The following is a 21,776-nucleotide window of genomic DNA, read 5'->3' as shown; positions in this document are numbered from 1 at the left end:
TACAGCTATCTTGGCGCCGCCTCTAGAAATCCTTTGTGACTCGATGATGAAGGCAATTGGAAAAGATTTAGGAGGCATCGCAGCGCAGAGTAAAAGAGCTGTCTGGAACGATGTACTCTGAATCGACTACTTTATTCCAAAAAATTTGTTTGCAGATATTTGATTTCCATATCCTTGCACTGTCGAGGCAGCAATGTCAAAGTAGCAGTTGAGCTTGAAAGAAGGATCATGATGCTTGTTCTCGAAGCTCCATGAACACCAGGAAGTGATCTCAAATGTCATGGCCGGTCTCCTAATCAAATAAGTCTACCACCGGAAATCAGACATTTGTCGCATGTCATTAACGGACGGACAGGTGCCCGATAAAGACCCTCCGGTGTCAGCTCCAGCAAATTCTACGTTTGAGCTCCGACAAAGTTGTGTTCTCAGATTTCTTGCACTGACCAAATCACATGTTCTTCCTCCTCATTAAATTTTGGTTTACATTGAGCTCAGTTGATGACAGTATACAATCTGCAAACGCAACAAATAATGTGAAACATATGGATTGCAGGAAAAGGTATCCGATTTGGTAACTCGAGAGACCCAAGCATAGATCAAATGTGAAAGGCTCTGAGAAGGAAATTTGCAACCCACACCTAACTATGTTAGCTCATAAGGCGGCGAGGAAAGAAGATATGGCAAAACTTTGATCCATCCAGCACTAATTTTAGTTTGACCAGTGGAGAACATGAAAAGGACCCTAACTTAAGGAAACCGACTTCTTTGAGCTGTGGTAAGAGTTGTGCTTTGCCTCTTCCAAGCATGAAGAGGTGTGTGTGTGTATATATATATAAGACGAAGGACCTATTCTTGGCATCAGCAATCTTGCAACAAGGAGGCAAGCTATCATGGGCAACTGCAGTGGTCTTCATTGTAGAAGGTTTGTCTCCTTCTTCCTTCGCCTAATGGCCTCCTCCCTTCTCGTCTTCTTCGTTGGCATGCATAGGAGATGAAACTTATTATATAAACAGAAATAGAAGAAGACCGTTAGGATTAATAAGTATTTTAGGATTTTTTAGGGATAAAGAATCTTTGTTAGTACCAAAAGGAGTCTCGTGAAAGAAGAGAATTATCCTGAAATTTAGCATAAACTATTCTATATATCTTAGGTTTTGATAGTAAAAAAGAATACTTGGAGGAAAGAGTTTTATTCTCTAAAGTTTTGAAAAGAGCGAGAAAAAAAATATAAATTCTTAGAAATTTACTTTTAAAAAGTACAATGACATTTATGTTTGAATAGAAAGAACTTAAGAATCACAACTTGTGATTGATCTCACGTAAGGAAGAATTTAATCTAACATTGATATAGATCATCAAACCAAGTTAAATCTTATATCGATTTTTAGATATATTATTATTCGATCAATGATATCTGGTTTTGCAAGTATTCTTTCACACAGACCCTCCCTTGGAAGCATTAGGATTTGTTTACCTAAGACAACCTATTACGTATCGAAGTGTAACAATCACGATGGTCAAATGAACTCAAGATAACGAGACAAGTGTAACGATGAGTCAGGCAGACATCATTTTCACTATCATGCGGCGATGGTGATGGCTACTTGCAGGGAAAGATCCATGGAGCTGAAGAAGGATCGCAGATTTGATTCCATGGGCGCTGCTCATGAAGGGATAAAGACGGTGGCCATCGAAAAGGTTTGTGAGTTCTCCACCAGCTCAGTTACTTGTGTCTGCATAGTGACATGGAACATGAATGGAAAGGTAGACAAAGGTTTCGATTTGGTCGACCGAGCAAAAGCACCTATATATTCCCGATTCACGTTGGATTCACAACCCCATGTTGGTTTATTTCAAGGCATCCTCGGGCGACATGGCGGAGTTCATCGGCTGGCACAGAAGGTTTGATCTTTTAGCGGTAGGGTTGCAGGAAGTCCCAAAGCATGACGTCGGAGTGCAGTTGCAGGCTGCTCTTGCCGAAACCCACCGGTACGTCATTCTTACTGCTTCATATCTTGTGGAACTTCTCATATACCGTCCTTCTTTTAGCCTCTTGGCAGCAGCGACGATGCAATCGCTGCAACTGTTTGTGTTCGGCCCCAAAAACTCCCAACCCTTGGCGAAAGGTGAGAGCACGCAGAAACAGGGAGCCGCCACGAGAACTCCGCTTGCAGCTTCTGCTGACAACTCCTCGACGATGCAGAGACGAGGGTGGACAAGCACGCAGTCAGAGGCTGTGGAGGGTTGGTAGGAAGGAAGAAGGGAGCCGTGGGCGTGCATATCGAGTTCAATGGAATCCGCATGGTCTTCATTTCCTGTCATCTCTCAGGTGTGGAATGCTTGGATCGATCCTACTGCTCATAAGCAATCGTATCGAACTGTCGTGTGTGTGTTACATGCAGCTCATGCGCGCAACGTGGAGGAGAGGAACTCCCAGTGCAGGCACATCTCCCAATCGCTCTTCGCCAAGGACGGGAATCCATGTCGGAGGCATTGCCATGTGACGGTGTGGATGGGAGATCTCAACTACAGATTGCAGGGAATCAGCACCCACCCAGCACGAAGCCTGATCCGTAAGAACCTTCACAACGTACGTAAGAGATCATGCCTCACATCTGTCCTCTCCTCTCCTCTCCTCTCCGTGCTTAGGTACTCTGCGTTACGTGATGACGATGCAGCTGTTGACGAGCAAAGACCAGCTGCTCCGGGAAGCGAAAAGTGGGGAAGTGTTCGTTGGGTACTGCGAAGGGAGCTTGTCGTTTAAGCCGACGTACAAGTACGACGTGGGGAGCAACAACTACGATACGAGCTACAAGGTGAGAGAGAGAGAGAGAGAGAGATCATTGCTGGTTAGCATTCAGTGCCCGTGCAATGACTGCTCGCTATGATTCACAGGTCAGAGTGCCTTCGTGGACCGACAGAATCTTGTTCAAGATCGATAGCTCATCGGGGATCGATGCGGCGTTGCACTCCTACGAGTCGATCGATCGAGTCAAGACCTCTGACCATAAGCCAGTGAGGGCCCACCTGTGTTTGAAGGTAAAGAGTGTGTGAGTGATCTCTAACATGCAAAAATCATATGAATGGTGTGATGTCAATCTGTGGATAGTGTTGTTGTGGAGACGGTGACGGTTTGAAATAATAATAATAATAACAATAATAATAATAATAATAATAATAATAAAAGAAAGGGAAAAAATGACTTATAAAAAGACATCGCCGTTGCCGGGGATCGAACCCGGGTCACCCGCGTGACAGGCGGAAATACTCACCACTATACTACAACGACCTTGTTGTATTATCTTCACTTTAAAACTATAAATACTAAATATTATTAGAATATTATTTAGAAAAATGAACAATTGAATTTAGATTAAAATTACACCTAAACATGCAAACATATCATCCAACCATATTCAAAAAAATTACTTCCTGTGTAACAATTGCTGCTAAATTTAATAAGCTTAAAATCACATGAAACTAAAACCATCTTGGTGGTAGGATGTTTTCCTAAAAGGAAAATTCAGCTAGGAGTTTGTAGCTTTGAAATATTTCACAAATCCTAACAACAATATATATATAAACACTTCCAATGTAGTTTCTGCATGCCACATCACTTCAACTGGAGACCTTGGAGTTGTGGTGATCTCATCATGGTCTTGTTATTCATTCACAGAGCAAGAAGAGCCACATTATCTTCAAGAAACTCATAATAGAATAAATACTAAATACATTCAGCTGTTTCCACACTACCCTCCTCCCATTTTGCTGTCAGCCAGGCTAGTTCTTAGAACAAGCCCGACTACATACCACGAAACACCCATGGATCCTCTTCTTCAAGGATTTTCCCTGCCCTAACCTTTTGGCACGCAAAATACAGGCGTGACTAGTCCTAGAACAGAAGCTTGAGAAGAGAAAAATAAAATAATGGAGAAAAGAGATACAAACAGGAAAAACAAGGCTTTACAGGTACTGCTGGTTTTGTGAGTACAGATTGCCGATGCGTCTCATCCACCATGGTCGCATCTCGCCGTAGCCTGTGCACTGCCCCTCCCCTTCCTCCTCACTGCCGAAAAGAGTTTGGTCTGAGCAATCGAGGCTGGCCCCACATGCCGCATTATATGACCGGCATGCAGAGTGGCACACCCGGAGCCTATTATCTCCATCCTTGTCACAACGTTGGATTGAGATCTACAATAGAAAAGGAGCAAAAAGTTAATAACTTGTTAACCTTCTGAATGCCATACAAAGTGGTGCAGGTACATCCCTCTTCCCGACACCATCTTGGCTATATTGTTAAATAAACTAGTGATCAATCATATAGACAGGTGATGGCAAGCATGAGCAAACAGGACAAAGGCTAGCTTCAGAGCACAACTTATTATAGGTAAAAAATTGAACCAGAGTGTCTATTCAACAAATTGGGTGAACACTACATGAATGTTGATTGTTGTGAAATAAGATGAAGTATCCTATTTCCCTGATAGACGCTGTTCATATCTTTACCAAGAGTAGCAAATTAAACTGTTTATAAAAATTATGAAAACACAATCCAAAAACTTTTTTAAAATCCATGTACCGGTGATACAGAACCAATCAACAGAACATTTAACAGAATCTTGAGAGTCAATAGATGCGAATAACATACCCAGCAGGCGAGCCGCTTTGCTGCAGCAGCACAGTGGCCATTATTAAGGATGCTAAACAGCATCCGGCCACCTGGCATCAACCGGTTGTAATTAGGCATTACTACAGCTGATTCAAGCTGCTGGAGTATGCTTGGTTCACTTGGCGCACAGTGTTGTCCAAATGCATCCTGAGCTAGCACATCACCACAAATCGAAAGGCTAGGCAGCAACGAGGAGCTGTTCTGGCAAGTATAGCCAGCATAATCGGAACAGCGGAACTCACAAACACCATTGTCACATACTCCTCCATGCAAGCTGCACTGCTCATCGCAAATAGCTGCAAAATATGCATTAATGACTCAATTTGAATGCTTTCTTTGGTTTAAGAGCATGAGCATCTAATTGTTCCTGTACAGGTATCAAACATAACAAATGAATTTGGAAGACAACATGGATAGCAGAACAGGGAAGAGTACCAGTGGAGCAATCAATGCCAGCAAAGCCACTGTCACACTGACAGGCACCATTTGGATGGCATGTGCCATGCTCGCTACAATTTCGTGGACATGATCCTGTAAATGAAGAAACATAGTTTATATAGTGAAAAGCATGAACTAGAGCACAATGCACGAGTTGTCAATACTGCAGAGTGAAAAAGAAAAGACGATCTGAAAGGATGTTATAATGCCACTACAATATTGTAAAAGGTAAAAGATCAGCCAGTCCTTTGTAAGGCAGCATAATACAATTTAGAAATGGTTTCTACTTTGTGATATAATAAGACTGAGATCATATCCTTCATAGTGAATCATCCCGACGGTTATAATGATGTAAGATATGCTTCTTGGCATACATTTTACTCGTAACTTTCACAACATCAGCGAAGCTAAAATCATCATCAAACAAAGAAAGCCAAATATCCCACTGAGGATAATTATTTAATTGATGCCAAAAAAATGATGTAGCACCCCACCCACCCACTATAGAATCATATAATCTTTATTTGTTTTCTCAAAAATCTTAGTGGCATGACCAGCAATAATTGGAGGAACATATCACTTATTCTAACTCCTCCAATTCAGTTGAGCATTTTGAAACTCACTCCTGCTTGACAGTTCAGGACTTCTAACTAAACCCCATGACAAACTAAATATATATGAAGGGTTTAATCATGTTAACTCACTTTGGCTGCAGTCATCACCATGAAACCCAAGGAAGCAGTGGCACTCCCCATCTATGCAATCACCATTAAAACTACAGGAGCCAGGACATTGGCCAATTATAGGCACCGGTGCACCACTGCACAACTCATGATATGCTGGGCATATCAGCTCACCTGAATCATCAAGGTAGTATATCTAACTGTGAGTCCACAAAGATCACATATGTGATGTTTAACACAATGACCAACTCACCATTGAATCCTGAAAATTGAACAGGACCACCAGATTCACGACAGACCTTCCAAACACCATCCACAGCAACCTAGATAAAAGAAATTAATAAGATCTACCATGGTTATATATGAGCATAGGTCTACAGACACATGCTAGATCCACCTGTCATGAAGTCGATAAATCTAAAAAAATATTGCAAGGACAGGCAGAGGAAAACCTAAAAAAGGAGCAAATGATAAATTGCATCGTGAAAACTTGTTTGCTACAGATCCAAAGGAGGACAACAATTACAAGTTTGTCTGCATTAGGTAGGAATTTCTTCTGCAACATTCAGAATAATTTAATACTTAAGAAATAAACTGGTTCAAAATATGTCAAACCAATTTCACTTCCAATCCAATTATTTATATTCAGAACATAATGCCATCTACAAAGTTACCAAGATACAATGCAGGTCCAATAGTTACTGATATGAATGAGCAAGTTGATTATAATTCTGCCAAAGATCCTTTAACTATTCATCGAGGACCAATGACAAAAGTGAAATCTAAAAGGATGAAAGAAGCCTTAACTTGTTTATTAGAAGGCATTTGGAAGGAGCAAGCTAGTCAAAACTTGGTCAAGGTTCTATGGATACAAGAAGAGCCTAAAATAATCAACCTGATTCAAATAAGTCAAAATCATGAAGAGAAATTCCAACCTTGAGAGAAGGATGAATTTTTAGCCATCTTTGAAGAATAAAGGTCATTCAGCCATATTGGACTATATTAGGAATTGTGTGTTTATTCATGAATAATTATTCAAAACAATTCAATGTAGATTCATGAGTAATCTACATTCATGCATTAGGAATATAAATGTCATTTAATATATTCATTCCCTTTATACTTGGCCTTTGTACTATATAAACAAGGCTGACTCTCTTTGTAAGAGCACATATTGGAGAAGTATATTCGACTTACAACACCGGTGAGTGTTTTGTTTTTAAGTTCTTGCATGAACTTTGGACTTATCAAGCATTTCTGTTTGTGGTGTTCAAAACCCAAGAAAAATCTTTGTTTTTCCTTTCAACTTATCAAGCTTTTAGTTTGTGGCGTTTTAAGGGAATCAAAGTACTATTCTAATTACTTCATCAAATTTTCATTGATTATGTGATTAGAATAGTTTTCCTAACTTCAATCTTGAACGATCCATCTTGTTTCAAATCGTTGGAGGGGGTCAATTTGCATTCCATATGTATCATAGCTCTCTAGCTATCGGGGTATATGGTTGCTAAGTTGAAGATTTCCATCATTTGGTATCAGAGCTCGGCTCAAGTTTGAGGTTTGCGTATCTATTTATTTGCTATCTTTTAGATTTTCTTTTCTTTTCTCTTCTTCTTCTTTTTGGCCAATATCTATAATTATTGTTCTTCTTTCATCTTCATTATTGTGCTTCTTGTGGTATTACTATTTTTATTTGTAATTCCACACGGTATAAAAAAAAAAAAAAAGAGATAAAAAAAAGTCAAAAAAAAAAAAGGAGAAAATCAAAGGCTAAAAAAAAAAAAAAAAAAAAGAGAGAGGGAAATCAAAGGTCAAAAAAAAAAAAAAGAGATCAAAATTAAAAAAAAAAAAAAAAATTGCGGATTCAAAGAATACTTGCAAATTACAGAATTTGATCTTTGTTCATTTGAATTTCTATTTCGATTTGGAAATCTTTCTTTATTTCTAAAAATAAAAAAAAAAAATTCTAATCTTTGCTTATGATTAAAGTGCATTACACACATCTTTAAATTGACCTATCTTTTGTTTGCTTTTAAAGCTGTCCAATTTCACTATTTTTTTTGAATTGCCATAATCTGAATTGTTTGTTTAGGTACCTTAGTTAATCTAAGAACTCAAATAACAAAACAAGAGAGGTAAAAGACAAGAGCGGTAAGATCAGTATAGAGAAAAGCCAAAAAAATTATGTGAAACATGAGTGGAGTGAATCAAATCTAGAGTGAAAAAAAAAAAAAAAAAAAAAAAACGTGAGGGAGTGTTGGTGAGGTTGTTCTAACTTTGTTTTTCAGGTTGTACACATGTCTAAAGATAAAGAAGCGAGTTCTTCATCCAATGATCTTTTAGTTCAAGCAATGCAGCAACAATTTGAACGTATGTTCAAAGTGATGGGAGATGTAAGAGATCATCTAGAAAGGCATGATGATGCAATTAATAGATTGCAAGGTGAACCACGACGTGGGAGACAACCAACCTTTGTCAATGATGAATATGATGGTGGCGATGACGTGGATGATGACCAAGTTACTCTAATTGGTCAAGATATTAATCCTAGAAGACAAACTAGGAGAGGACGTTTTGATGGTGTGGACAGAAACATAGGCAGCATCAAAATGAAAATTCCTTCTTTTCAAGGGAAGAATAATCCATATGCCTATTTGGAGTGGGAACGAAAAGTGGAGATGATATTTGAATGTCACAACTACTCTGAAGAGAAAAAGGTAAAATTAGCCGCTGTTGAATTTTTTGATTATGCTATTGTTTGGTGGGATCAATTGTGTAAAGACAGGCGTAGAAATGGTGAAAGGCCTGTGGAGACTTGGTTGGAGATGAAACAAATCATGAGGAGGAGATTTGTCCCTAGCTATTACTATAGGGATTTGCATCAACGGCTGCAAACCTTGACACAAGGTTCCATGAGTGTTGATGAGTATCACAAGGAGATGGAGATAACCATGATAAGGGCTAATGTGGATGAAGATCGTGAGGCCACCATGGCTCGATTCCTAAGTGGATTAAACAAGAACATTGCTGATCTTGTAGAATTGCAACATTATGTGGAGATTGAAGATATGGTGAATGTGGCCATGAAGATTGAGAGGCAACTCAAAAGAAAAGACACAAGGTATGATTCAAAATCTTATTCGGGTTCTTCTTCTTCTTGGAAACCGAATTGGAGTAAAAAGGATGATAAACCCATTGTTAAGCCTAAAATTGATGAGACTAAAGGTAGAAATGAATTAGGCAACAAGGGTAAAGGTGAGAATCTACCTAATCAAACTAGAGGTATTAAGTGTTTTAAGTGCCTTGGGCATGGACATGTGGCACGCGAGTGTCCTAATAAAAGAGTTATGATCATGAGGGATGGAATTGTAGAATCTGAAAGTGAGAAAGATGATGATGAAGACATTCTAGAGGATACTAGTGATATAGAGTATGCTAAAGGTGAAAATCTAGTTGTTCAACGCATACTTAGTTTACAAAATGAAAATGATGAACATGGTGAACAACGTGAAAATCTGTTTCATACTCATTGTTTGATTGCTAACAAGTTGTGTAATGTGATTGTTGATAGTGGAAGTTGCACAAATGTGGCAAGCACCTTGCTCGTGGAGAAACTGAAATTACCTACTATCAAGCATTCAAAACCGTACAAGTTACAATGGTTGAATGATAGTGGTATAGTAAAGGTAAATCGACAAGTGTTAATTTCCTTTTCAATTGGTAGATATAAGGATGAAGTTTGGTGTGATGTGGTACCTATGTATGCTAGTCATATGTTATTGGGGAGACCATGGCAATACGATCGAAGGGTAATACATGATGGATTCAAGAACCGTTATTCTTTGATCATAGATGGACAGAAATATCAGCTTGGACCTTTGCCTCCAAAGACAATTTTTGAGGACCAAATGCGCATAAAACAACAATATGAGGAGCTTGAGTCTTCATTAACCAAAACTTTGGGGAGGGAAAAAGAAAGGGAGAAAAAAGAAAATGATGAGTTGAGTAATAAAAATGAGAGTATACTTATAAAAAAAAATAAAAATGAGAGTATTGGGAAATACAAAGGGAGAGAAAACAAAGAAAGTTTGAGTGAAAGAAAAATGAGTGTTTATGCCAAAATGAGTGATGTGAAGAAAGCCTTAACCATGAGGCAGCCCTTACTTGTACTTATGTACAAGGATGTTCTGATTGCTTCTAACAAAATTGACAAGAGTTTGCCTAGTGTTATTGTTGATCTTTTGCAGGAAAATGAGGATCTCTTTCCCGAAGAAGTTCCTAATGGTTTGCCACCAATTAGAGGAATTGAGCATCAAATTGATTTCATTCCAGGTGCAAGCATACCAAATAAGCCAGCATATAGATGCAACCCCGAAGAGACCAAGGAAATCCAAAAACAAGTAAGTGAGCTTATGAAAAAAGGGTATGTGCGAGAAAGCATGAGTCCGTGTGCAGTTCCTGTTCTGTTGGTGCCTAAAAAGGATGGATCATGGAGAATGTGTGTTGATTGCCGAGCCATCAACAAAATCACGGTAAAGTATAGACATCCTATTCCTAGGCTAGATGATATGTTGGATGAATTGCATGGTTCTTGTGTGTTTTCAAAAATTGATTTAAAATCTGGATATCATCAAATAAGAATGCATGAAGGTGATGAATGGAAAACCGCTTTTAAAACTAAACATGGTTTATATGAATGGTTGGTTATGCCTTTTGGCCTAACTAATGCACCTAGTACTTTCATGAGATTGATGAATCATATTTTACGTGCTTACATTGGAAAATTTGTAGTGGTTTATTTTGATGATATACTTGTGTATAGCAAAAGTTTAAATGAGCATGTAACACATTTAAAAGCTATTTTTGACGTGCTTAGAAAAGAAAAGTTATATGCTAATATAAAGAAATGCACTTTTTGCACTAATAAAATTACTTTTCTTGGATATGTTGTTAATGATAAAGGAATACATGTTGATCAAGAAAAAGTGAAAGTAATTAGGGAGTGGCCAAAACCTACCAGTGTTAGTGATGTTAGAAGTTTTCATGGTCTTGCTAGCTTTTATAGAAGATTCATTAAGGATTTTTCTACAATTGCTGCACCAATAACTGAATGCATAAAAAAAAATATGGGATTTAGATGGGGTGAAAAACAAGATGATGCTTTTAATTTGCTTAAAGACAAACTCTGTTCAGCACCTTTGCTTGCTTTACCGAACTTTGCTAAAACTTTTGAGATTGAGTGTGATGCGAGTGGAATAGGAATTGGAGGAGTCTTAATGCAAGAAGGCAGACCCATTGCATTCTTTAGTGAGAAGCTAAGTGGAGCAAGTCTTCACTACCCAACATATGACAAGGAGTTTTACGCTTTAGTAAGAGTGTTAGAGACATGGCAGCACTATCTTTGGTATAAGGAATTCATTATACACACCGATCATGAGTCCTTGAAATATCTCAAAGGACAAGGAAAACTAAACCGTAGGCATGCAAAATGGGTGGAGTTTATTGAATCCTTTCCATACATCATCAAGTATAAACAAGGTAAGGAAAATGTGGTTGCCGACACTCTTTCTAGAAAGTATGCTCTAATTTCTCAACTTGATGCAAATTTATTGGGTTTTGAGTATATTAAAAATTTATATAATTCTGATCATGATTTTGCTAATGTTTATGGGGCATGTGAGAAAGGGGGTTTTGATAAGTTCTTCAAGCATGATGATTTTCTTTTCAAAGAAAATAAGTTGTGTATTCCTCAATGTTCAATGAGAGAATTACTTGTGAGAGAGGCACATAGTGGAGGTTTAATGGGGCATTTCGGGATTAGAAAAACTTTAGATGTGTTAAGTGATCATTTCTTTTGGCCACACATGAAAAGAGATGTTGAGAGATTATGTAAGAAATGCATTACTTGCAAACAAGCTAAATCTAAAGTAATGCCTCATGGATTGTATACTCCTCTTACTATAACTAGTGAGCCTTGGGTTGATATATCCATGGACTTTGTCTTGGGTTTACCAAGGTCAAAAGGAGGGAGAGATTCTATTTTTGTTGTTGTTGACAGGTTTAGCAAGATGGCACATTTTATTCCTTGCCACAAAACAGATGATGCAACACATGTTGCGGGGCTGTTTTTCAAAGAAATTGTAAGATTACATGGCATTCCAAAGACAATTGTGAGTGATAAAGATGTGAAGTTCCTTAGCCACTTTTGGAAAACACTTTGGAGCAAGTTGGGTACAAGGCTATTGTATTCAACCACTTGTCACCCACAAACAGATGGACAAACGGAGGTGGTAAATCGAACTTTATCAACACTTTTGAGAGCCATAATTCAAAAGAATTTGAAAAATTGGGAGGAATGTTTGCCACATGTGGAGTTTGCTTATAACAGAAGTGTACATGCTACAACAAACCATTCCCCATTTGAAGTTGTATACGGGTTCAATCCATTAACTCCTATGGATTTGCTACCTTTACCTTTGGAAAAGGCCAATTTGGATGGTAAGCAAAAAGCTGATTTTGTCAAAGCATTGCATGAAAGGGTCCAGATACAAATTCAAAAGAAAACTCTACAATATGAGAAACAACACAACAAAGGCCGAAAGCAAGTAGTATTTGAACCTGGTGATTGGGTTTGGTTACACTTGAGGAAGGAAAGATTTCCTAACCAAAGGAAGTATAAACTAATGCCAAGAGGAGATGGTCCATTTCGAGTCTCTCAAAAAATCAATGACAATGCATACAAGTTGGAACTACCGAGTGAGTATGGTAATGTTAGTGCAACCTTCAATGTTTCTGATTTATCTTTGTTTGATGCAGGTGATGAAGACACTGATTCGAGGACGAATCCTTTCAAGGAAAGGGGGAATGATATGAATGAGCAAGTTGATTATAATTCTGCCAAAGACCCTTTAACTATTCATCGAGGACCAATGACAAGAGTGAAATCTAAAAGGATGAAAGAAGCCTTAACTTGTTTATTAGAAGGCATTTGGAAGGAGCAAGCTAGTCAAAACTTGGTCAAGGTTCTATGGATACAAGAAGAGCCTAAAATAATCAACCTGATTCAAATAAGTCAAAATCATGAAGAGAAATTCCAACCTTGAGAGAAGGATGAAGTTTTAGCCATCTTTGAAGAATAAAGGTCATTCAGCCATATTGGACCATATTAGGAATTGTGTGTTTATTCATGAATAATTATTCAAAACAATTCAATGTAGATTCATGAGTAATCTACATTCATGCATTAGGAATATAAATGTCATTTAATATATTCATTCCCTTTATACTTGGCCTTTGTACTATATAAACAAGGCTGACTCTCTTTGTAAGAGCACATATTGGAGAAGTATATTCGACTTACAACACCGGTGAGTGTTTTGTTTTTAAGTTCTTGCATGAACTTTGGACTTATCAAGCATTTCTGTTTGTGGCGTTCAAAACCCAAGAAAAATCTTTGTTTTTCCTTTCAACTTATCAAGCTTTTAGTTTGTGGCGTTTTAAGGGAATCAAAGTACTATTCTAATTACTTCATCAAATTTTCATTGATTATATGATTAGAATAGTTTTCCTAACTTCAATCTTGAACGATCCATCTTGTTTCAAATCGTTGGAGGGGGTCAATTTGCATTCCATATGTATCATAGCTCTTTAGCTATCGGGGTATATGGTTGCTAAGTTGAAGATTTCCATCAGTTACCATCAATGACCAAGGTAAATTACAATCTACAAAGCTTAGACACTAATCCTGGCTGCCAGAGTCCCTACTGATAAAATCTCACATGAATTGATCAGACAAATCAAGTGTATGGAGAGTAAATAAGCTGTCCTACTTACTGGCATGAAAAACAACAGGAAGATTATGCAAGATAAAAAGTTGTTTTACCTCTAAAGTGTTGTTTGTACACCTGTGTTGATAACAACCATTACCCTGAGTGGTGGAGCCCCTTACAAAGCCTGTGCGCACCAATGATGAAGTCATGCACCTAACAAGCATGTACCACCAGATAGGAAGGTGATCAAGAAAGACTACAGTTTTGGTCTGTTTAAACACTGCTTCAGGCATATTTGGATTTCCCATTATGTTGCACACTTTAATATTTAAGCCTTTTCTCACAAGCAAATTTAACTTATGCAGTTACACCAAATACTAAATCTCGTTCTTACCTGGAGTTACTTCCTCGGACCTCACCTAACATTCTATCAGGTGCACGTGCACTGTTGGTGTCTGTGCAAGAACCATCAGAATAAGCAACAAAATATGTGCAATAGTCTGCCAATGATGATTGCCCACCTGCAATACAACAGGTCTTAAAACATATTTAAAAAATGCATCATCTGAAAAGCTCATATTTCTAAATCTTATGAGCTACAAAAATACCGCTTCAGTTGGATTGATAAAATAATAATAGCTTTATCTAATGAGGGCAAACTTAGGCACGTTTGCTTCAAACTAGACCTAGAAGTAGGATTACAAAAGTTGTAGTCAATACAATGCAATTATTTAGCATGCAAATGTGCATAATTATAGTAAATTGATGGTTCACTACATACAAATTATAAAGAATGATATCAAGAATTAACTTTTTCTCAACCACAAGGAGTCCTTTTCAAAAACAAACATAGGTAAGAAGATAAGGACATGAAAAAGAGAAATTGTCACACGAGGCTCGTATCATACATACACAAACCTGCAGTGATTCATTTTTGTAATTAGAACCCCAAGGAGATGGGAACACAAAGCAAGAAAGCTTCTTGTAAATCTGAAACAGCTATATCACCAGACAGGCTGACTAACAATTTCACTTCAAACTGCCAAGGTTGATCACACTGTTATACAATTCACCTTTCTTTGCCTTCAATGTGTTTCACCAATTACTGACAATATATGCATATACTACGCCCCCTTAGCCTGTCTATAGTCTGGTCCAGCTTGATCTCATTCATTTCATCCACCTATGGCATCTCCTCAGCTTCATCCATCAAGTGACTATTTATACCTATTTGAATTTGTAAATTTAATATTTCAATTAGCCCACACTGAAAAACAAGAACCAACCAGAAAATGTGACTGCTATTCTGACTCAAGATCAGAACCCTCCAAACAGGCAGCATTGGAAGATGCTCAGAGGTTCCAAGCCAGCACAGAGTACTGGCATTTAAAAGACAACAAGAACAATAAAATAAAATAAAAAAACACGATACATCATTATACTTTATCATGAAATAAGAAAGACCAAAGACATCAGAAGATGATATCATGAATATCATCATGAAATAGAACACATATTTCCAAGCTTACCTTTATTAGCCTGTGGGAAATATTGAGCCCATTTTGGCAAGTCCCCATTATAGCTTACAATAGGACAATACCCTTCTGCCTCCTTGTTGTATGTACAGCCTGACAACTGAGTAGTGTTGCATCGGTATGCCCCTTTCCAGTGATTGCAAGGAGATGTAACAAATTCAGTTCCTTGATTCCGACCCCAGTCAAGGTGATCTGCCATGCTATAATTAGCATGATACCACCCACTGTCCTCTAATAAAGCCAAAGTCATTTTTGAAACTACAGATCTTGTATCGACAGATCCTGTCATAATTTCATTCATTAGAAGTCTTTTCTCCCAGTGAGATCCTGCCAATAATTCATGTATCATTTAGAAATTATGGTGAGAAACTTAATGGGATATTCGATGAGGCATTTTGACTACATTCCACTTATGAAATTGAAGGTACCTGATGTACCACGACCCCCTCCATCTTCCAACTCTAAGCCAGTAAAATTTTCAGAAAATGCCTGACAGAAAAGCATAACCACTGTGCTCAGCGACACCATAATCTCAAATTCAGGAACTGAATTCATTTGCATACTGCCATTACAGAATAAAGAAAGAATCTCATTTCCCCATATGGTTCAGTTAAACATACCCCATAGTGATGTCTGGCGTGCATAACAACTCGAGGCAGGACCACACGTGTGACCATACGCCCAAGCTTCTCATCCATAACTTGAACAGTGACCTAAAAAAAAGAATGATCCATTAGATATTACAGATGATAATTGAATAGTAAGGACTAACCAATTGAGCTAAACAGGATTAGAAATTAGTGAAGAAACTGCAAATGGATACCTGGCTACGCCTTCTTTTTCTCTCATCACGGTAGTGTGCAAAGGCATGAGGATCAAAACCTAAAACATGCATGACCTATGGACAGAAATCCTCATAAGTTACCAGGAGTAGTTGAAGGATTGATTTGTAGAATGTTGCTAACCTCATGTATCAAAGTAGCTGAAAGTAACGTTTCAGCTTCAGCTGTTAAATGACGGGGAGCGACATTTACATGACCTACCGATTGCGTAAGGCTAAATTACATTAGCATAAACATCATAGTTAAAAAAATCCAGATAAAGTTTGTCAGTAAATGCCAACAAACTTATGATATAAAAAGCACCTGCGATTGCACGACCCCATTGATCTCGTTCACATGCCACTGCCCAAGCAAGAGTGTTGCCAGTTGTGGGTCTAGTGGTTACCAAGAGAACCAGATCTGAATCAGAAACACCATCTGCAAAGTATAGGTAGATTTATATGACAAGAAAAATAAAGGAGAAATGCTGAAGCCAAGATAATATAACAAAACTAAACTACATCGGCACCTTCAACATATTCATGGGGGAGTTGCACCCCACCATCCTGTCCACATGCAGAATATCCACTCAACCGTAAGTTTCCCTTGACAGGTTCAACTGCTAAAGCCCTTTTGAACCACTCTGCTGTTTGTCCTAGTGCCTGCTCAAGAATTTTTTTTATGAACAAAAACAATCGATCTAGGGTCTCCACAAATAAGAATGATAAAACATCGTCATTAACTTCACTAATTTTTGTATCCAAGTCAATTTTGGCCAATAGAATGGCTAGTTTCTGTCAGATCTTCATAGGCTTCACCATCTTCAACCAGCACTGGAAGATTCAAATTACACTAAATTCTAAACATTAAAGCTTGACCATATCCAATTTCCAAAAGTGAATCCATCACAAATATCCACTGATTAGGTCTACTAGACATTTTTTCTTTCCCAGTTTTGACTCTTTCTATAAATTGACTCAATCCTACCCTCTAATGGCCAAATTGAAAGTCAAACTATCAAGCTTTAAAGATGATCATATGCAAGATCGGGTTGTTTGCTTGTCATTACATTTAGTTCTTAGTGAAATGCTTCCCAAATTCCTCATGAAAACTTGAACTAAAGTAACGCAGCTTATACTTATTTCCATGCCATCAGCTTTTGAAGCATTGTGTCTTTCATTCTATGCATACAAAATCTGGTTGAAATATTAGAAATTTAACCCAATATGTTTCATTAATACAACCTTAATAGACATCACCATGATGCATAACAGCAGCTTTTGTTAAGTCCTAACTGCTAAGTACTTAGAAGTAAGGATTGCTACCAAAAGCTGAAAAGAATGAACCTAACGAACACAATATTGAGTTTGACTAATTGAAAATTAAAGACTAATGAGCAACAGCAGAAGAGATAATTTAGTAAATGTAACTAGTCTAGTAGACATAATACTTGTTGGAATAATACGCTAATACTTCATAGAGTTCTATCTGTTCTATTTTGGCGCATTGAGTTCATTGTCAGAATGCTTGTAATACACTTTTAGCTTACAGTGCATCACTCGAAGTAAATAAAAGTTCACCTAAAGATGTAAAGCCACCGATAGGGTACAAAAATGATATTAAACAACATGATGTAAAGCTAAATGGCATTAATATTCTCTTCTAGTTTTCTTGAGGTTTCCAAAACCTAATTCAGTACAGACAAAAAGTGGAACTTCACCGAATGGACAGAAACTGAACTTGAAAGTGAGACACCTTGAATGCACTATTTTATGTTCTCATCTAGTTACCACCCACAAGTTGAGAAATCAAAAGTTGGATGAGAAAACATATGCAAATTTTGGGAAAAAAATTAATGAGCATTTTGCTCTTAAAAAATGGGCAAATAAAGAAATAGACAAATCAAATCGGTATATACAAGTTATACCCACATGAATCAATGCCGACATGGCTGAAGCACCAACAGACAAGAAATTGTACCTTTCGAAGGCGTCTTTTTTTATCCTCCCCTGAAATGTCTTCCGATGTGCAGTTGTACCAACAATCTGCAAATACTGGCCGATCCCCATGAGTCTTGCACACAGGGGTTCTTGGAACTGATGTTACAGGTGGTTCACCAAGCTGAAATATCATCATGATAAGAGATTAATTCACACCAAAAGAACGCAAGACTCTGAATTCATAGTTGGAGGAATTATCTAACAGAAACACATTTACCTTCATGAGTTCACCAACATTTTGGCAATCCCTATCAAGAGAATGCCCCACAGCATCATAGTTCAAAAGTATCCGGATGGGCTGCTTTGCATCCTTTTGCAGCAAAGGTGCCGAGGACACCTCAAGCAAAGCTCGTCCACCACTATGGCGTGACCTTGACAAACTAGACTGGTAATAAATTTGTGGAGTAACGGAGTATTCTTTTCGACCAGGCCGACGCCTCTGATGGAGTATCTCATCATGGATGCATGAGTGCGTGAGTTGAACATCTTTCTCCCCCACCTTAGGATTTTGCGAAAACAGCAGCTCACTGTCTTGAGATTTTGCACCGGTTCCTCCAAAACACACCAGAAGCAACACAAACTGTACAGAGAATAGCAAATTGAAACTGTGAACTTCCTGTATCGGCCAAAATCGCACCAAAGTATCAGAAAAACAAATGACTGTAGCGCATTAGGTGGACAAAAAGAACGATATCAAATAGCCATTGAATGCACTAGATCAACACAAAAAGCGCTTCACAATTTTGATGAACCCACAGAAAAAAGTATAAAGCTGGTTCTATACAAAGCACAGCAACGACTGCAAAGCTTTCAACAAAAACTCATGAACATCACGAACAACTACAAGAAAGAATCAAAACTTCTGTCACCGCAAGCAGTTCGACCGATTCCATAACGCAAAGAAGAATAATCATCAGAAACATCTTAAAACTACACAAAGATGATATTTTTTTCGACGAAAACGAGAATAAGAAAAGTAAGCCCTAAACCACAACCAGCCCGGTCACCCAATTGCCCCAGATCACAGCAGACGCCGTAATCCAAGGTAAACTCGAGACAACTATCATCCAAATTCTTCGCACCCGCAACACAAGAAACCCCCAAAACTTCCAAAACCTCAAGATCGGCGGATCAACCCGCCCTACCTCAAGAGTGACAGCTGCGAGAAGCACCGACAAGCGAAATGCTGCCCTCGACGACACCCCGCGAGGAAGCGAGGGCTTCACCTCCATATATCGACCCCAGGAGTTCCCAGAGCCGCTTCCATCAAACCACGACGGGACCACCCATTCGCGCAACCTAGCACGACCGGCTCCGCCTTGGCTGGAAAGGAGCTAGCTTTCCCCACCGGCCGGGTCGTTGCTATGCCGGCACGCCGGCCGGGTCGAGAACTCCCGTCGCGTGGCCTTCCAAGGGCGGATCAGAGCACCATTACGAGCGGCGACGCTCCCCGACGAGCGATGGAGGATTCTGGGCGCCGGAAGCAAGGAAGAGAGTAAGGTTTAGGGAAGTCTACAACGCGAGAGAGAGAGAGAGGAGGAGAAGCAGTGTTACGGTCGCTTAAATCTTCATCCGAAAGAAGGACACGATTTAATTTTAACGGTCATTAAAATAAAATCCATTTTTAATATATATATAATACAAATGCCACTGTACTTGAATTTTATAACGAAAATGCCATCAATTCAGTCTAGGGCTTGTCCATTATAATTAGAGCCAATTACAGCAAGACTTTTGTTATACATTATTATTCTAAGGTAATTATTACAAAACAGTAGAAAATTTAAATGATGTTGATTTAACAATGGACGGTGATCGATGAAAGAAAACAAAACTCAATTAAACGTTGTTCTCACTTTAAATTATATATAAATGTTGCTTAGTTGTTAATTATGACATACTATATTGATTGTAGCTGAGGAAAGCTGAAGGGGTCAAAAGAGTGTTAGATCGTGTCGATAAAAAAAAGAGCCAAATTGGATAGCTTCATTTCTGATCAATTCTGGATCTTATGCCATAAATTCTTCCTCCTCATGAGTGTGAATATTTTGTTTTGTTTAAAGAAAACAGTGCAGTGGAAAATGTGGAGAAGCTTCATAATTTTTCCAAGTCATACTGGTTGAAGATGTCATTGATGTCTCCTTTCTTTAGTCAAACAAGCTAAAAAATTTTAGGTTCAAGTCAATTCAGAGAAAAAATGCTACCACAAACACTGCTTCTTGATGTTAAAGATCTTCTTCATCCTAAGTTGCTGAGAACTGATCACTCTATGCATATTACATTCACCCCCAATCAGCATAATCACATTTTGTATACTGATCATCCACCTTGTCATAATATTTGAGAGATACAGGAAGATGGTAACAAGCAAATCATATACTTCAGCTTAGCAGCATAATCATATTTTTGCATACTGATCATCCACCTTGTCATAATGCTAAGAGATACAGGAAGATGGTAACAGGCAAATCAGATACTCCAGCTCGGCTAAAATGTCAAATCTTACTAATCCCAACCCCAACCTTAGTTGTAAGATAGATAGATAGATAGATAGATAGACACCCACCCACCCACACACCACCATAACTATACAAGAAGGTCCTGCTGTAAATACATGTGAGCTAGATGGCATATTCATACACAAATAAATTTTCTTCCAAGTGGAGTTGCCGGATGGAAGGAAAGGTTCAATTTTAGAAGCAGCAAGAATTGCTGCTCCAGTGGGATAAGGAAGAGGGAAGAAGCCTTGACATGGTGGGCAGGGTTTGGTATTGCTCCGATCCCAACCTTCCAAGGAAAGCCACTTGTTCTATTGTTTACGTGCCTTCATGTAATTATGTGTAGGCTTATTCTTTCTCCTCCTCCTTCTTCCTGATTGCCTGCTGAACAATTCAAGGGTAGGTGGAGAACAGGTCATGTAGTCGAACTATCTTACTTTGGGTCATCTATGGCTTTGTTTATTATATGCACAGGAATCAAAAGAAATGTGTTCAATTATTTAGTCTTATCCGGAGAGAACCACTGGGCAATAGCTACTATCGATTGTGAATGTGGTCCACAGAGAGTCAATTGGATCTCAACTATCTCTATCTTTTGGGAAGATAGAATCACAGGACTCAAAGGAATTTAGCTAAACAATAATAAGACAACCAAAAAGTAACATAGTAAAAAAAAGTCACTTAGGTACCACTAAGCAGATAGGACATATGTAACAACACTTACCTATTAGCTCTGCTCCAACAGTAGTTAGTTCCATATTACATGGTACTGAAGAAGGCCTACAGGAACAAAAAAAAAAGAGGAAGAGAACAAAGAGAGATTGTGATGACAGCGAGTTAAGCACTTTCCTGCAGAGTTGGTGACTGAAGCCACTTTAATAACATAGTAAATTGAAAGAAAGAAAGAACCCAAAAGTAATGTAAATAACTTGTACTGATGTGCTCGAGAGAAGGAGATGGTTAAGAAATCCCCCAAGTCTGCTGACGAAGAAGACTGTATGAAACAAGTCCTGTGCTCCAGCCATGCCTCCATCCTAAATCATGATTGATTCACATGAAAAGCCAAAACCCAACAAGAACGCACTGCTTCTTCTTCAACCATGTCTTCACCTAAAAAAATCCCGACACCCGGGCAGCATACTTCTTCTTCAGAGGACACTTGCATGCCTCCTTGGAATCGGAGGTGGGATTTCTTTGCATCAGTGGACACCACCACCACGAGACAGGGGTTCCTTAATCTTGGAAGGAAGAAGCAGTTGGACACCATGGCTATTGCTTGGTGTCAAAGAAACACCCAACCTTGTGCTGATTTATCCTTGTATGGACCTGTGGCGACCTGTGGCGACCTGTGGCAACACATGAA

The 21,776-nt window shown here is 38.5% G+C and overlaps 2 protein-coding genes and 1 non-coding gene across 9 annotated transcripts; 1 reads left to right on the top strand and 2 right to left on the bottom strand.

Annotated features, from left to right (window-relative positions):
- The first annotated feature begins 459 nt into the window (after positions 1 to 459).
- LOC135607663 (type IV inositol polyphosphate 5-phosphatase 11-like) lies at positions 460 to 5,200 on the top strand. Of its 3 annotated transcripts, none has more exons than XM_065099636.1 (9): positions 460 to 922; positions 1,611 to 1,764; positions 1,859 to 1,989; positions 2,050 to 2,126; positions 2,204 to 2,329; positions 2,403 to 2,573; positions 2,650 to 2,816; positions 2,896 to 3,039; positions 5,045 to 5,200. In XM_065099636.1, exons 1-9 carry the CDS (start codon positions 891 to 893, stop codon positions 5,084 to 5,086), a joined length of 1,044 nt encoding a protein of 347 aa, XP_064955708.1. In that variant the 5' UTR covers positions 460 to 890; the 3' UTR covers positions 5,087 to 5,200. The 3 variants fall into 3 exon arrangements, with proteins under 3 accessions (XP_064955708.1, XP_064955710.1, XP_064955709.1); XM_065099638.1 differs by having other exon boundaries at positions 472 to 922; positions 1,611 to 1,698; positions 5,045 to 5,199; XM_065099637.1 differs by having other exon boundaries at positions 725 to 922; positions 2,403 to 2,590; positions 2,679 to 2,816; positions 5,045 to 5,199.
- Positions 3,218 to 3,289, bottom strand: TRNAD-GUC (transfer RNA aspartic acid (anticodon GUC)). Its single transcript has one exon. It is a non-coding gene; the product is annotated as a tRNA-Asp (tRNA).
- On the bottom strand, positions 3,638 to 21,776 carry LOC103978339 (uncharacterized). Of its 5 annotated transcripts, XM_065099630.1 has the most exons (19): positions 21,524 to 21,776; positions 21,138 to 21,447; positions 19,061 to 19,385; positions 18,133 to 18,495; positions 17,896 to 18,036; positions 16,445 to 16,577; positions 16,240 to 16,353; positions 16,060 to 16,133; positions 15,918 to 15,992; positions 15,715 to 15,807; positions 15,523 to 15,583; positions 15,089 to 15,421; positions 13,954 to 14,080; positions 13,673 to 13,772; positions 6,044 to 6,113; positions 5,812 to 5,964; positions 5,105 to 5,200; positions 4,649 to 4,965; positions 3,638 to 4,191 (listed from the first exon to the last, which is right to left on the bottom strand). In XM_065099630.1, exons 3-19 carry the CDS (start codon positions 19,145 to 19,147, stop codon positions 3,964 to 3,966), a joined length of 2,565 nt encoding a protein of 854 aa, XP_064955702.1. In that variant the 5' UTR covers positions 19,148 to 19,385; positions 21,138 to 21,447; positions 21,524 to 21,776; the 3' UTR covers positions 3,638 to 3,963. The 5 variants fall into 5 exon arrangements, with proteins under 5 accessions (XP_064955702.1, XP_064955703.1, XP_064955705.1 ...); XM_065099631.1 differs by having other exon boundaries at positions 15,089 to 15,376; positions 21,138 to 21,776; XM_065099633.1 differs by having other exon boundaries at positions 19,142 to 19,385; positions 21,138 to 21,776.

This window comes from Musa acuminata, chromosome BXJ2-3 (assembly GCF_036884655.1).
Source record: "Musa acuminata AAA Group cultivar baxijiao chromosome BXJ2-3, Cavendish_Baxijiao_AAA, whole genome shotgun sequence".
Taxonomy (NCBI): Eukaryota; Viridiplantae; Streptophyta; class Magnoliopsida; order Zingiberales; family Musaceae; genus Musa; species Musa acuminata.
The sequence above is the reverse complement of the archived record's forward strand: the minus strand, read 5'-3'. Positions and strand labels throughout refer to the sequence as shown.

What these genes read in the sequence shown, in the direction of transcription:
- LOC135607663 (XM_065099636.1), top strand. Translation starts at nt 891, where the DNA reads ATGGGCAACTGCAGTGGTCTTCATTGTAGAAG. An exon ending in GCTCTTGCCGAAACCCACCG is followed by an intron (nt 1,990 to 2,049) that starts GTACGTCATTCT and finishes TCCTTCTTTTAG; the next exon opens with CCTCTTGGCAGCAGCGACGA. An exon ending in GGGCCCACCTGTGTTTGAAG is followed by an intron (nt 3,040 to 5,044) that starts GTAAAGAGTGTG and finishes GTTCCTGTACAG; the next exon opens with GTATCAAACATAACAAATGA.
- LOC103978339 (XM_065099630.1), bottom strand. Translation starts at nt 19,147, where the DNA reads ATGGAGGTGAAGCCCTCGCTTCCTCGCGGGGTGTCGTCGAGGGCAGCA. An exon ending in AAAAAAGACGCCTTCGAAAG is followed by an intron (nt 16,578 to 17,895) that starts GTACAATTTCTT and finishes ATTCTTGAGCAG; the next exon opens with GCACTAGGACAAACAGCAGA. An exon ending in TGGCATTGATTGCTCCACTG is followed by an intron (nt 4,966 to 5,104) that starts GTACTCTTCCCT and finishes CATATTTTGCAG; the next exon opens with CTATTTGCGATGAGCAGTGC.